General features: G+C 40.2%; 1 protein-coding gene across 4 annotated transcripts in view; it reads left to right on the top strand.

The window, feature by feature from the left end:
* Window positions 1-16,805, top strand: part of LOC103064904 (NACHT, LRR and PYD domains-containing protein 12-like) — a 52,593-nt gene that overhangs the window by 16,725 nt on the left and 19,063 nt on the right. For 2 of the 4 annotated variants that reach the window (XM_088146169.1, XM_088146166.1), the window contains exons 2-4: window positions 8,426-8,722; window positions 12,049-12,081; window positions 15,009-16,695. In XM_088146169.1, the coding sequence (XP_088002295.1) occupies window positions 8,443-8,722; window positions 12,049-12,081; window positions 15,009-16,695 (2,000 nt within the window). In that variant the 5' untranslated portion in view covers window positions 8,426-8,442. Of the gene's footprint in view, window positions 1-677; window positions 2,909-4,468; window positions 4,559-8,425; window positions 8,723-12,048; window positions 12,082-15,008; window positions 16,696-16,805 lie in introns of those variants that run through there. The other 2 variants (XM_088146168.1, XM_088146167.1) reach the window with 2 other exon arrangements.

A 16,805-nucleotide genomic window follows, 5' to 3' on the forward strand; every position in this document is an offset into this window, starting at 1 on the left:
AAGCCCGCCCACTCTGAGTCACCTTTGGATCCAGACTTAGCTGCTTCCCTTCCTCTAGCTAGTGCCTGGCAGCCTAGTTGGGGAGGACCTGGGTAAGTGTGGATGAGCGTGTGTGTGTGTGTGTGTGTGTGTGTGTATGAGAAAGAACAAATGTACCTTGCAACCAGTAGAGTTTTACTGTTACTTTAAATTCACTGGGTCTCCGTGTATTACAAAGAACCTCTTGTGCCTCAACAGGCTGTGAGTGGGTGAGTGGATGACCATAAGCCAAACCTGGGAGCAGCGTGTGTAACACCTCACCTCCCTTTTAACAAATCCTTTCTGAGCTTCTTTTAACAATTCTTCAAGTGGTCTCTTATCCCAAGCATCTATTTTCTGAATCTTTTTCTGAATATCAGGCCATGCTTTGGTAACAAAATGGATTTTTAACAAACTTTGATTTACTGGGTCCTCTGGATTCATATCAAAATATTTCCTCACGATCTCTCAGACGCTATAAAAACGCTGAGGGTGCCTCTCCTTTTTCCTGTTGTATCTCAAATACTAGGACGTCAACTAGGACCAAGTATATAAATTTGGCCCCAAAACCTGATCAAATTGTTCTGCCAATCCAACTGGATCCTCTATAAGATTCTTCATTTCCTTTTTAAAATTCCTTACTTCTGCAGCCACTTAAAGGGGCACTTACATATCCAATTTGCCCCTGTCCCATAGGTACTTCTCTTAAGGGACACATTGTATTTTTCTCAATGTTCTTAGTTCCAGACGCCAGGGGGAAATTAATTAAATCCGTCTGGCATTGTCTTAACTCTTGTTGCAATCTTGGATACAAAGGGGCCGTAGCTGTTTCAGGTCTATCCACGCTCTGCCCCTCCTGATTTGATGGTGATGTTTCTGGAGGTCTTGCGACCCAAGGAGGATTATGGGGAGCTGGGAAATTATCCAGTGGCTCCCAGAATTCTCCTTTTTTACTTCTACTTGTTTACCTTCAGTTTTACTTTTCACCACAAACAGTTCCATTAGAACTCCCTACCCAACAGGAGGCATAGTCTGATTCCTCCTGGGACCAAGGTTTCTTGATATTCACATATATATTTAAAGTCTGACATACCCAATCTTTATCTGACCCAAACCTTGGCCAAAATAGAGCCGGGGGTCTGATATTTTCTTTAGTTCACACAAAACATCAGTATTGAATCATCTTTTTTCTTATCACCAGACCCCTCCTTCCTTTTCTGAGATTTTTCACATGCACAATCGCTACCTCTCTAGGTAGCATTAATGTCTGCATTTCTGCTAAATTATTTCCCACTGCTTCAAAACTACCTCCTTTCTGATGTCCATCAACATACACTACCGCTATTTCTGTTGGTAGCATAAGGGCTTGCATTACTTCCTTTATCAAGCCCTCATGCACCAATCCCTTTCCTTTACTGGTCATTAACCCTCTTTCTGTCCAGATTTTCCCAAAAGTGTGCACTACACCATAGGCATATTCAGAGTCAGTATAGATTGTTGTCCCTGTTGTCCTTCTAGAAGCAGAAGTAGACCCTGTTGTCCTTCTAGAAGCAGGAGGGCTTGCTTAAGTGCATATAACTCACAGGTCTGTGCAGACCAGTGAGTCAGTAACCTCCCTGCTTCCAGTACCACTCTCTCTCTACCATCAATTACAGCATATCCATTCTGCCTTTTCCCCTTTATTACTCTAGAAGATCCATCTATAAATAGGTGGCATCCCTCCTCTTCAGGGTCTGGTTTGACTTTTGTTTGTAATTCAATTACATCTACACAGTAGTGTTCTAGTTCTCTTTCATTTTCATGTTCATTGGCTAAGAACTGGGCTGGGTTCACATTTGGATCTGTAATCAAGATCAAGTCTGGTTTTTCCATCAAAATGGCTTCATACTTTAGGACCCTTGAGTCAGTCAGCCACCTCCTTGCCTTCTGATGCAGAATAGCCCTGACCTGGTGAGGGGTGCTTACAATTAAAGCTCCCCCACAATGTTAGCTTTCTGCTCTCCTGCACCAAAATAGCAGTGGCTGCAACTGCCTGTACACAACTGGCCATCCTCTGATTACTTGGTCCATAATTTGGATAAGAAAGCCACTCTCTCTGTCCAGCCCACGTCTTAGTCAATACCCCCTTTGCTATTCCATTTTCAGTATTTACATATTCACATAAAGCATGCCACTGGAAGTAGTCATTAGACCCATCCTGGGGCCATGCAACTTGTTTGTTTTCCCACCACACATAACAACACAAATTTACCACATTAAAAAGATCACTGTACAAAAACTAAATTATCCCCCAAGGGAACTTGCCAGAGGGGTGCCATTGTAGACGTTGCAGAGACAGAGGGGCCATAAAACTGACCCACTCTGATGTGGGACGGACTGGCACGTTCAACTATATCCCTCAATGGCTGAAATGGCGAAGGGGGGGGGCAAGTTCTCAAAAGAAAAAACTGGTGTAAAGTTCCTCTTCTGACTTCCCCTCCGTGGCCAAAGATTAGACAAATTAGTTAAAACTTCCAGATTCAGGGTCCCCCCACCACCACCAGGGAGGTTGCCTGAATCCCAAGAAATACATTGGCCAAAAGGAGTTACAAAAGGTCTTCAGTTTTAGGATATTCCAGTGAGACAAGACACAATCTAAGGGGGTACATAAATTCTTAATTCCTACACTTAGGCTCTGACTTTTGGACAGGCAGGAAATTTTATTTCCCATCGTGACTGTTACTATTGGCCACCGGGGGAGGAGTCTTCTTTCACCCAGATCTGGTCTCTTCCTCGGCTGTGACAGCCTGCCAGCAGACGCTGGTCATTTAAAGGCACCACTCCAGGAATTAAAATACCCCAGTCTACCAGCAGGCACTGGCTGTTTAAAGACTGGCAAGATCCAGACTAAGTAAGTAAAAAAAAAAACCCCTCCCCCTCTCTCAGGCCAATACTCATGATCCCCAGGAGATTTCTAGGAGCCACTTACAACAGTTGCGTTCGAGGCATTCAAATGCCCTCCCTTTCCAGGGATTTCTCGGGCCGGGGCCTTTTCCCCCACTCGAGGCACCAACGCCCTCCTGCTTGCGGTTTCTGACAGCCAAACTGGCTAACCACAACCCACGGGGAGGATTTCTCGGACCAATCTGATGGGCTAGGGACTGGCCAGGTCCTCTCCTATATGGGGATCCACATGGAGCTTTGATTTCTCACCAGTCACTCAAATCTCACATTGCACGCAGATCCCTAGGGGACGTTTCCCGCGTCTCAGATACACGCACTCACTCAGCACTCCCCCCAATACTTCCCTCTGAAGTATTAACCAGCTCCCCAAAATACTTACACCGTGGGCGCCAAAACCTCTACTGCGTCACCGAAGGGATTCTCACAACCTGTCCAATGAAGATCAAGAAGTCCCTTAACATTCAGGTTCAGACTCGAATCAGGGTCTGCCGGCCCCGCCCGGCACAAGGTCGCTGGAAACAAAAGGTCCAGGAGCGCTCATGATCTTGTTACCGGTCTGGGTCGGTTTCCCCTGTGAGTTGTCACTGAAGGCAGAACCTCAACGGGGCTCTGAGGTGGGGGGGGGGGGGAACATTGCCTTCATCAAGTCCCTGTTCGGGCGCCAAAAATGTAAGGTTCACAGCTACCCAGAAAACGTGAAATCAATCAACAGCACAAAACAAAAGATTTCAAGCAGGGACTTCTCTAAACAGTGTTTTATTTGGCCAAGCAAAAGTCTGGGTGCTCACACCATGCACCAAGAGAGAGCAGGGTGGCACACCCTCGGAGACAAAAACACAGCCTTTTATAGTATTCTTAAAAGGGCAGAACTAATTAACATTATGATGAAGATGAGGTTTTTTCTCATGCCCTTGTATGGTTTGGTTCTCTTTTTCTGGTCAGTCACCTACTATAAACATTCCTGACATTCCTTTCCCCCTGACCTCTCCTCAGCAGGTATCAGTTTACACAAAGCCCCCTTCTCAACCTTCTGGCTAACATTTTACACGAGGTCCCTTTTCTCAACATTTTACACATACAACTTTTTCTTAATAATCATGTAATCCTTCATTCAATAGTTATTCAGTTTACACATAACCCTTCAGCGCAATCATAATTTCAAAGATTCACTGAATGAATGGTTGGATAGTAAGGACTACCTGTATCTTCTATCACTGCAGTCAAAACTTTTATTTATTTATTTATTTATTTATTTATTTATTTATCATATTTATATCACCGCCCATCTCACACAAGATGACTCTGGGCAGTGTACAATAATTAAGAAAATAAATAAATAAAAACAACTACACTTAAAAAAAAACTGTAAAAAAACTGTAAAAACACACAAGATAGGAGGGGATAAAAGTAATAATGGAGCCATTGTAAAATCTGCCTGGCCCCCTGGGAGCACCAGGCCTGATGACATAGCCAGGACTTGTGGAATGTTAAGAGGGGTGGAGTTAATCTCACTTCTGGGGGGAGAAGGAGGGGAGGAAGTCGCTTGGATTCAGCTGAAGGAAGAGCTTTCCCTCATCTAGCGGCCTCCTCAAGCCCTGTAAGTCCTCCCCGTCTTGCATATGGAAGAAGCGCTTCCAAAAGGCCTCTTAAGGGGAGTAGGAGCGCCAGAAGAGGCGTACTGCAAGTGCTAGTGAAGGCTCTGGAGAAGGGAGGGGAAGCAGAGCGTGTGTCAGTGTATGCTTGTAAAAGCTGAGGGGGGGGGGGTGTGCACGCGTGTGACGGGAGGGGGAATATACCTAGTACATGGAGCTTGACAATTGGACAAAATAAATGGATTCTCCATGCCCTTACTAGGGCCAAAGGCTGATACTGCAGCATTGGAAAGATAAATATAGGGCCCCATTTACTCAGTGGACTGAAGACCTGTGTGCACTTGCCATTTATGGGCAGATTGCCTATAGATGTAGACTTTGTCTGCACAAGTATAATGAAATATGGGACTCATTTTTACAAAATACAGTAAGTAAAAAAAGGATAGTCACATAAATGTATTGGAAATATATGTGCATCTGAATCATATTTGCATTAGATAAATATATACAGGTAGTCCTCACTTAATGACACTTCATTTAATGATGGTTCAAAGTTACATTTAGTGATGGTTCAAAGTTGCAATGGCCTCATAAAAAGTCACGCCCCTGCCCCCATCTGCGGTCATGTGGCTGCATTTTGGGCACTTGGCAATGGGCTCGCATTTATGACTGGTTACCAAGTGCCCAGCTATCATGTGATCAATATTTGCAATCTTCTCTGCTTCTGCAGAGGGGATGGAGGGAAACCTCTTAGTGGTGTGCAGGAACGGAGCTCAAACTCTGAAAATTTGAGCTCTGCTCCTCCAGCCCCACAAAGCATTTCCCCTCCATCCATGGGAGGGGAGGGCAAATCCTTCAGCGGGCTTTAGGAATGGTTGAAAGTGAAAGAGCTGCCTGCCAGGAAGAGCTGAAATCCTTTAGCAGACAACTATTTTGCTCTGTCCACTTAATGACCTGGGAGATCGCTTAATGACTGAAACTGGGAGTGCTCAAATTGTGGTTGTTGAGTGAAGCAGTCATGTGGGCATCTCAATTTTGGTTAAGATTTTTGAATATATGGAAGAATGTTATTACATGGGTGAAATTCATATGGAAATACAGAAAAGAACGAGGCAAGAATGCCTACTTTCACCATTGTTATTCATTTTTGCCCTTGAACTTCTGAATAAAGATATAAGACAAAATGAGAGAATTGCTGGAGTGAAAGTTAAAAATTCTGGAAAATCCTATAGATAGAATGGATGTATTAATGGAAAAATAAAGGAATTGGCTGGGTTTCAAATAATGAGAAAATGAAGATGTTGATAAAGAATATGAGGATGGAAGATCAAAAAGTAAAAACATTTTTGTCTGTAAAGTAGAAAAAAGTTTGTAAAAACAAGGTTTCAGGCTGAGAAGGGTCATATTATGACTAATATGAATTGTATGTTATTTCAACATAATTTAGTTAAGGTATGAAGTGAAATTAAGAAGGATTTATTAAGATGGGAAAAGTTAGAATTATCATTGTTTGGAAGAATTTCTGTGGTGAAAATGAATGTCTCACCTAGAATGATGTTTGTATTTCAAATAACCTGTTTTGAGAAATGATGCACCCTTTAAACAATGGCAAAAGGATCTATCCCAATTTATATGGCAGCAGAAAAACCAAGGGTGAAATATAAAAGGAGGAATGGGATTGCCTGACTTGAAATAGAATTTTGCAGCCTGCTGTTTGGTGTGGACAAAAGAATGGCTGTTGCTAGGAAAGAAGAGAATATTAGAATTAGAAGCCCCCAACTAAGGTTTGGATGGCATGGTTATTTGTGGTACGATAAAGTTAAAGTTAATGTAGACTTCCAAAATCATTATGTTAGGAGTGCCATATTAAGAATATGGATATAACCCAGGTTGTCCCAAAAATACCTTTAGCGGCCTGAGCACAAGAAGCATTTCATAGAAAAGAAATTGCGGCCTAAGAAAAATGCTTAACATATCAAGATGTGCTAGTAGAGGTAAATGGAGAATGTAAGATGAAATCAAGAGAACAGCTGACTGCAGAGGGATTTACTTGTCAATGGTTTTCATATGCACAACTAAGGGAGAGATTTAGTATGGATAAAAAACTACCAGATATAGAAAAACATATGATAGAGTTTGGAACGGAATTATATACAAATGATGAACACGTAATTGCTAAACCTCTGCTGATATTTGAAATGGAAGAACAAGTTAAAGAGTGCATGAAAAAATGGTCTAGGAATTTTGGTTATAACATTCAAATGGATCAATGGGAGAATGTCCTCACAAGGTCAGAAATTCACACTGTCTTATAACCTAAAAGAGAATTTTTATAAAATGATGTATTGTTGATATATGACACCTGAGAAATTATTTAAAATGTATAAAGATATTTCTAAGTGCTGTTGGAAATGTGAAAAGCATGAAGGGACATTTTACCATGCATGGTGGGCTTCTGGAAAAGTGAAAAAATATTGGATACAAATATATATGATGATGCAGAGAATTTAAAAAATTAATATTCAGATGAAACCAGAACTTTTCCTACTAGGACTTATGGATAGCCAATGAGAAAAGACTTATGAACCATTGGTTTTATATATGGTGACTGCAGCGAGGCTATTACTGTATATGCAGAAAGATGGAAAAATATAGAAATACCCAGAACGCAGAAGTGGATCGTGACGATGGTAGAACTTGCAGAAATGGCTAAACTGACCTGTTTGATTAGTGAAGGAACAACAATCACTTTTACAAAAGAGTGGAAACCCCTTATGGGCTTTTTACTGAAAATGGATAAAAATGAACTGGTGATTTCTGGATTTACCAATTAAAAAGGGCTATATACTGTATGTGAAGAATGGAACAATGTTATGCAATTTTGAGGGGGGAAATATATCAGGTATGCGTGTAACTCCTGTAAAGAAGATCGGAAGTCACTTCTTTAAGTAGTTTTTCTCCTTTTCTTTCTTTCTTTTGTTTTCCACACTTTTTTGTATATCTTTTCCTTTATTATTTCTTTTTTATATCTGTGTTCATCTTTTAAGTTTGTAAAAGATTATCTAATAAAAATTATATATACAAATTTTACAAAATTATCTAAATTTTCTTAGATAATTTTTTATATAAAGCCATCACTTGAGCCAGCCATTTTAGATAATTATCACCCTATCTCCAACTTCCCCATTTTAGGGAAGGGTATACCAAAGGTAGTGGGATGGATCTACAATCATAAAGGTTTATTCATCCAATCCCCTTCTCAGTGCAGGATCCATCTCTGACAGATCCACCTTCTCTTTGAAGCTGTCCACCAAGGGGCCACCCTTACTACCAAGGGCTCTGGATGAAGCAGAGTATCTCCATCTGTTCATGCCTGGGTTCAGGTCTGGGCAAGGGATGGAAGTCACATGAGTTGTGCTTATGGATGACCTACACAGAATTGGATAGTGGGGGAACACCCTCTACGTATCTGTGGCCTCCTTTTTGACAGTCTGCAAGGGGCAGTTTTCAGTGTTTCTGCACCTTCCAAACTGAGACGTGCTACTCAAGGTGGAATCTGCCTGTCCATTACATGCGAGTCAAGAGGAAAGTTCTGAGTTTGCATCACTGGATAGGATAGGGGGCACCCTGAAGGGTAGGCTTCTTGGTTACAGCTTTCCACCCCAGGTGAGGATGAATGATGCCTAGAATGCATGGAGTAGGTCACATACACAAACTTGTAGAAATCAAATAATAAATAAACTGCTATGCTAATGGTAGCATAATATCTCTGTGAATGTGTTTCTAGTTTAACTTGAGAATAAAAAAAATACTGTTCCCTTCAAACTTCATTTTCCATAAATATTAGTTTAATTCTCTAATTTTAATTTTAGATTGGATGTAATCCACCATGACTGATATGAACAGCATTGTGAGAGAAGATCTTTACAAAGCATTGAATGAACTCCTTGAAAAGCAATTTGAAGAATTTAAATGGAGGTTAAAATATATTGACTATGATGAAAAGTCAAACATTCCTCCAGCTTCATTGGAGAAAGCTAATCAACAAGAAGTTGTAGATCTCATGATTCAATATTATGAAGAAGATGCCCTAAAGGTGTCCATTTGTGTTCTTCGAAAAAGTAATATAAACGATGTTGCTAAAAAACTTGAAGAAACTCTACAGAAAGGTAAGAAAACGCAACATATTACACAAATGTTCTCTCTCCACTTAAGGTCAACTGAAAATAAAGACCCATTGTGATTTGGGAAGCTGTCTTCCACTGAATCTTGTTCAACTGATTCATTGTTGTTGACTAGGTGGCAGTGGCTCCCTGGGATTTCAGAGGGGGGCTTCCCTTATAGTCTGAGATTCCATGTCTGGAGCCTGGAATCAAGCATAAGAGAAGCATCTGCTCTCTCACTCAGCTTGGCATTTTCCTCTCACTGTCAGAGTAAAATTACTAGCCAAGGTCAAGCAAAACAAGCTAGTCCATTGATCTAAATTTAAGGGAGATGGTTAAAAATTGAGCATCTATAATCAAACATAAGGAAAGCATCTGCTCTATCACTCAGCTTGGCCTTTTCCTATCACTGTCAAAGTAAAATTATAAAAAAGTACAATTATAAGCCAAGTTCAAGCAAAACAAGTTAGTCCATCCTTCGAAGATCCTTAAAAGTTGAATTTAGTCCATCCTTTTTTCAAGCATGCTTCCTGACATGATTCAGTATTACAATACCTTACAGGTGGTGATGCCATTGTTGCTACTAGGGAAGAGAACAGAGCATGTAATGCTGGGGGGAGCCAGAGAAAAAAGAAGGGAAGCATTTTCTTCCAGGAGTCCCAAGTGGAAAGGAAGTTAGAGCTGACCTTGGGGAAGGACAGCCCCCAAATATCTCAAATCCCGTGTGTACATTTCTGCACTAGGGACCCCAAATCTGGGAGCCAAGAAGTGTCCCAGAACCAGTCCTAATCCCAAGAAGAAATGAGATTCGTGCCTTGTTGTGACCTGTGTGGTTGCTTTAGTTTGCCCCACGTTCTGTTGGAGGGCATCAGACTGGTCTATGCAGAAACAAGAGCATTCCTGAAGGAGGGCACAACGCCCACCCCTTGAAGAGCTGTCCAAAGATCTAGGGGACTGCAATTTCATCCAATCACCCAGGCTAGAGAAGAAAAGACTGAAGAGATTGGATAGCTGACATGGAGTCACTGAAACCCAGTTCACGTTCAGAGGAAATGTGGTGAGGAGCTCATTCGGCTTCTAAAACTGCAATGCCTGAAAGAGACATATGCACAGTTTGATCTGTTACCCAAAGGGGGGCTTTGCTGTGATGAACATGGTAGGCAAAGCTCCCCAAATTTAAGACATACTTGGAAAATAAATTGTGGAGGATTGTAATGTTGGGATATACCCACCTGACACTACAAAGTCCTCACTGTTGGGCTGGCAAGGATTCCTACACACACCATCCAGATACTGTATGCAAAACAAATCAGGATAGAAAAGTAGTGGTGAAGGTAATGCAGGGTGGGGACTCTATGCAGAGGCCCACAGGATGAAAAATGCTGCCCAGTAGGGTACTGTCACTAAACACTGCTGCAGGAGGGATCGGGGGGCCCTGCAGGCAGAGCCATTGAGCACCCAGACCCACCTCTTGCTTTCCCAAAAGGAGGGGATTGGGGGAGCTCGGGGTGAGGAGACAAGTCAGCGCTACTTTAGTAGGAGGTAGCTCAGGCTAACTGATTTTTCTCCTTCCTGACAAGAGAAGCTTTGCTACACAAAAAGAACACAATTCCTGATATTGATTTCTTGGCTGCCCTTCTCACTATGTGCTGTGCTTCTAATTCTGAGGATTCATCTTTATAGTTCCTATGAATTGTTATGAACTCTTTTCTCTCTTTTCCACTTTTCCTTCATTGTCAAGCTGGAGTTGCCTTACACCTGTGCCAAGCAACTGGCCTTGGCTGCTCTCTCAGCTGTGACTCGTGGGTTGACTCCTCTTAGCCACCCTTTACTTACCTTAGGTTTCATTGGTGTTTTAGTATTTTCAGCCAAGTTCTGGTTCCTGCTATCCCAAACTTCGGAAGGGACTTCAGCATCTCATAGACTTTCAGCGTTTGGCTGGGTGGGGAAAGGTTCATTACCAGCTGCCATATGGCTGTTCAATATTGGTATTTCTCTGCTTCACCGATTTCAGCTGCTGGTGCATCTGAATTCCTCAGCTGATTTTCCCACACTGTCCGTCACCCACTGCACACTGCATAAGCCAACTTGTCCTGTCATTTGAACCAGTTAGCCTTGAGGAAGGGGCTCAAGTCCTTGGGGGGTTGAATCCTGCCCTCTTTTAGATCCATGTCCCTCCTGGCTGGTTAAGGCCTTCCAGGAGACCACACGTCATTGAATCCAAGAGATGGTAAATCCTTCTTGATGGGAGGGGATGATTCCACCTGGTTAAAAGGAAATGATGGTTCAGTCTCTTCTTAAGAGCCATCACTGGATCCAACTTTTGTTCGATTTGCAAACTTCCCTTTTTAGGGATGGTTCTTGAGAAGGTGGTACAATTGCAGCTTTGAAGAGCCCTGGAGGAAATGATGATCTAGGTCCTTTCCAGTCCTGTTTCAGGTTGGAATGTAGCACTGAGATGGTGTGATGGACTGGAATGGAGGAAGGGGGGTGAAAACGGTGCTCTCGTCTCCAGAGCAACGCTCTGGAGATAAGCGGAGAAAGCTGGTGCATCCCTAAACATTCCAGAAGATAGTAGAGAGTTGTGCCTGGGAACTACTGGTCAGTCTGAAAAGATTCTGTAAATAAGCGCTATCTAATAAACCTTGCTGATTGAACCTACACGGTCTCCAGGAGTTCCTTGGGCTGGGCCTGACATCAATCTTTTCAGAGTGACCAGTAGTTCCCAGGCACAACTCTCTACTATCTTCTGGAATGTTTAGGGATGCACCAGCTTTCTCCGCTTATCTCCAGAGCGTTGCTCTGGAGACGAGAGCACCGTTTTCACCCCCCTTCCTCCATTCCAGTCCATCACAGATGGTCTTGATAGCATTTATGGATGGCCTCTGACAGGATCAGGACATGGGGAGTATATCCATCCTAGCCCTCCTTGATCTCTGGATGGCCTTTGATACCATTGATCATGATATCCTTCTGGAATGGCTTAGTGTGTTAGCAGTAAGGGGAATGGTTTACTGGTGGTTCTCCTCCTTCCAAGAGCAGTTCTGCAACCCAGAGGTGGGAGAGAGGGCAAGGGCATGGTTAGCTAATCCTGGTAATTTTCACAGTTATGAGCCATTCAAGCCTACCTATAGAAGAAAAGAGGGAAAGAGGAAAAGAAGTTTATAGAAGTTCATAGGAATTATTAGAGAAGAAATGTAGTATACATAGTAAATATAGACATCCATAGAATTTATACACCCATGCATTTACCTATTTTAAAACTCATGCTTTGTAATTGATCCATATTTATCATCTATATTTCACTAATTCCAGTCCTTCTTCACTTGCAGATGTTGAAGCTCAACAACTGCCAGATTCATCAGGTAAGGCAGGAATCATTCAGAGGATCACAGAATTATGTGTGGAATCAAAACTCAGGACACAAGTGCAAAATAGTCAAGGCTTCACTGCAGTGTTTATTAGACAGTACGTACTGGAGGGGGACCCCACCAAAGGTTAGTGGGAGACTCTCTCCATAGGCAAAATGGATGGCCTGATATTTATACAGTTCTACAAGAAAGGGGAGAGAAAAGAACACATATGTATACATACATATTCATGTGATGATGCAGGCATACCTAAATGAGCTATACTTCTCAAGTTACTTTCTGCCCCTGTTCTTGTCTGCTATCTACAAGGACAGAACCACTGCTATCTATGAGGAAAGCAATAGTGTCAGAGAGGAAGAAACAAATTGGTTCAAGGTGCCAACTGCCAGGAAGAAGGCATCCTCCCTTACGTTGCTAGGGGGATGTTTGTGATAAGGAGTTTACAATCAGCCTAGTTCACACCAGCTTCAAGGGTGCTGCACATTCCTTTATCTTTCAATTTTATTAAAGCAATCCCGTTCATCTGAGGCCTCTAAAAACTTGCTTCTTTCACCCAAAGATATATTTTCCTCACATATGTTTAAAGCTAATTCAACATGGTCGAGTCCTCCCCCCACCCCCAACTATGCAAGAAGCTGTTGTAAGTATTACTCACCATGAAACTCTTAATGGGAAAAGCTCCAGGGTGGTTTTTGCAGTCCTGGCCGGAAGGAAGGAAGGAAGGAAGGAAGGAAGGAAGGAAGGAAGGAAGGAAGGAAGGACCTAACTTTCAAACATTTCAAAAGATTTTGTAAACTCATATCTATTGGTAAACTAATGAATTTGGAGGAGAAATTACAGCCCTAAATTTAAGTTTGTTAAGTATTACATAACAGCTGCAAAATAGATTCTGAACTTAGAAAAAAAATTCTAAAATATTATAATTTGTACCAACAGAACAGTAAAAAGAGAGAAACCAATAATAAAAGAAATATATGTAATCATCTCTTAGTTTTACATAGAAGCTTCAATAAAAGATGGTCTTATTACATTATAATTGTTCATTCATAGTCTCTTCTGAACACCTAACTTGTTCAGAACTTGCAAGTAACCTGAAGTCTTCAGTCCTCTGGCTAATTAGGGCCATAAATGTATCTTTCCAATCTTGAACAACAAGTCTGCTAGTGATAAGAATGGCCCAGAGAATCCATTTCTGCTCTCCAGCCACCAGTTTCCATGTAATAGATAGTAGTTCAAAAGAAAATAGCCATCCCCAAATATTGAAACCCATCTCAAGTGAACCTGATACACATAATAACCTCTTCTCAAAATATAATAATTATAGGACATTGCAAACATGTATGCTTAAATGACACTTTATTCTCATCATATCTCTAACAAGGCAATGACTTATGGATTCCTTTTCTGTAAAAGTGTAATAGGGACCTATAAATCCAAAACATAATTTTATGTTGAATAAATTATAATCTAAGATATATTGAAAATTTTGATACAGATGTTAAGAAAATCTTCTGTGTTAGATTAGATTAGATCTCAATTTATTTATTCCATTCAGTTTTTAAAATGTACATATCAAACTGATTTATTGGAAATCAGTATTTATAATGACTAATTTTAAGTTTCATAAGATTTGATTATCACTTCTAATCATTTATGTGTCTCAGAAGCTGAAATGCTGCAGGTCCGAATTAACATGACAGCAGATGTTGTAGTTGTCAATATTGTCATTGGAATACTAAAGTAAAAAGATATTTACCCTTTAACAAAGGAAATAATAAAAACCCATCATTATCATTCCATAACTGTTCTAAAGTAAAAACCCAGCATCTATTCAAGTCTTCCATATAATACAGTTTTTTAAAAAAAAAAATCAGTTTTCAGGTCTGGATTATTGCATTGCATCAACTTAGCACAAGAAAAGTCATGAAAATGCAGTTTTCCAAAAATAGTATACCACAATATTCAACTTGAGGTAATAATGACAGGGGTTATGTCTAATATGTTATGACTGGAAGGCAGTTGCATCTAAGTAATTAAGAATGCCATAGATAAATATTCCAAAAGGGCCTAGGAAGGAGAATTTATACTGAATGAAGTTGTCCCAAATTTGGTATGATCAGTAGATATGCATAATGGTATAATTCAGAATTTGGGAAACCCAAGCCCCATCTTTAAATAACAACTGCATGTTTTTCTAAGATATTTTGAGAAAGTTACTTTGAAATAGATAGTTGGTATTGAAGAACCCTATAAAAATTTACAGTAGAAGATATTTAAATTGTGGTACATCTATCATCTCTGTGTGTGTGTGTCTTTCTCGGAATAAAAAAAATTCACACAAAATATAAAGTATACTGCGAATTACATTCATTCTGAGAGTATTTACCATATCCCAACGGGATGAGGTTTAAAGAATGTCCAATCAATATCCAAAGAAACACCTATATTTAAATATAGATTGTACACACACAAACACATATACATCTGTATGAATATAAAGTATGCGATGAATTACATTCATTTTGAGAGTATTTACCATATCCCAAGGGGGTAAGGTTTAAAGATTTCCATCTATCAATGTATAAAGAAACATCTTTATATAACATATTTAATGCAATTATTTGAGAAATATTATGTGAAATAATAAAAAGTAAATAATTAATATATGCCAATTATTTAATGTATTGGTTAACAAATATTTGCCTATTCTGATAAAGTTCTGATTTAGAACAATTAACAGAGTATCCTGCAACTTCCCTCAACACATTAATCCAGGGGGTAGATGAGGGTGGCTTCAAGGAGAAGATCCAGAAGCAAAACCCCTAATTGAGTGGCTTGTGCAGGCCTTACTTTCATGCTTCCTTTTTGAGTCATCCTTCCTTTTGATTTCACACTTCTTTATTGATTCATCCTTCCTTTAGATTACAGAAGCCATGTTAAAAAAAAAATTCAAAGAATTGAAGATCCTAATTCTATTCCTGGTGAATACGTGCCCCTAAACCAGAGATACTCAAACCTAATCGTCCTAGATTATCCCTGGTCTGAAGAGGAGAGAGAACATGAAATTACGGCAACAGGAAGGAAACATGCTGAAATCATCAGCAAGAGAGTCGAGTCTTCAACCAGCATTGAAACATTATTTAACCCTGATAAATATGGTCTAACTCCACAAGTTGTTGTGTTGAAAGGAGCTGCAGGAATTGGAAAAACCACAATGGCAAAAAAAATCATGTTTGACTGGGCTTCTCAACAACTTTACAAGGACAAATTTAATTATGTTTTCTATATTTCCTGTAGAGAGATGAACCTCCATGCAGATTCAGAGAAGAGTAGTATTGCAGGGATAATTTCAAAACAATGTCCCAACAGTCATGCAGTGAAAAAGGTCATTCAGAACATACTGAAGAATGTGGAGAAGCTTCTGTTTATAATTGATGGGTTTGATGAATTAAGGTATTCCTTTGATCAGCCTGGAGACTACTTTTGCACTGACCCCTGGAAGAAAGAGCCAGTGAAAATTCTTTTGAGCAGCTTATTTCAAAAAAAGCTTCTTCCTGAATCCTATCTTATAATCACAACAAGACCAACTGCTTTGAAGAAACTCCATGGATGTTTAGAGCACCCACGTTATTTTGAGATATTGGGGTTTTCTCTAAAGGAGAGGCAAGAATATTTCAATAGATTTTTTGAAAAGAAAGACCAAGCAACTCAAGCTTTCAGATTGGTTAAACAAAATGATACCCTTCTCACCATGTGCGTGATTCCCCTTGTGAGCTGGATCATCTGCACAGTGATGAAACAAGAGATGGAGAGAGGCCAGGATCTCCAGAAGACGCCATACACCATCACTGCAGTCTATATGCTGTATCTCTCCAGTTTGCTAAAGTTTCACCATAATGCATCCAACCAGGATTTCCAAATAAACATGAAAGGCTTGTGCTCTTTGGCTGCAGAAGGACTCTGGAAACAGGAAATACTGTTTATGGAAGAAGAAGTCAAGAAGCACAATTTAGATGAGAAAAACTCCCTCTCCCTCTTTCTGAATCAGAGCATCTTCAAAAGGGACATTGATTGTATTCAAACCTACAGCTTCATTCACTTAAGCTTCCAGGAGTTTTTTGCTGCTTTGTTTTACGTTCTAGAAGGAGGAGAGGAGCAGCATTCTGAAAATGTCAGTAAAAATTTGCAGACACTGTTAGAACAGTCTTTATCTTCTAGGTTTGATTTAACAATGACAGTTCGCTTCCTCTTTGGTATTTTAAATGAAGAAAAAAGAATGACACGGTTAAAACAAGAATTTGGATGGAAAATTCCTCCTAAGAATAAAGAGTTCTTATTAGACTGGGTGAAAAATGAAATTCAAAACGGGGGAATTAGTACCGGTTTGGAACAACAAATGTTTAGTTATTTGTGTGAGACACAAGATGACAGTGTTGTAAAAAATGCATTGTATAATGTGACTGCAGTACGTTATGAGTGTAACTCAGTTATGGAATTGATGATCTTGGTCTATTGTGTACAACACTGCAAGAATTTGGAGGATCTCACTGTTAAAGGCTGTATATTTCTAAATGAGATAGAGGAAGAAATATTTCCACCAGAAAATGCGTAAGTATTTTTGAAAATCTGTTGAACATTTAATTCAGTTTATGATCCTGGCACCACTAATCTCTAATGTGCCATCTTAAATATAACAATAGGCTAGGAAAAATGCCACT

Source organism: Python bivittatus, unplaced genomic scaffold (assembly GCF_059951505.1).
Source record: "Python bivittatus isolate LINGU-HERP-01145 unplaced genomic scaffold, Pbiv_v1 ctg000480_np1212, whole genome shotgun sequence".
Classification (NCBI taxonomy): Eukaryota; Metazoa; Chordata; class Lepidosauria; order Squamata; family Pythonidae; genus Python; species Python bivittatus.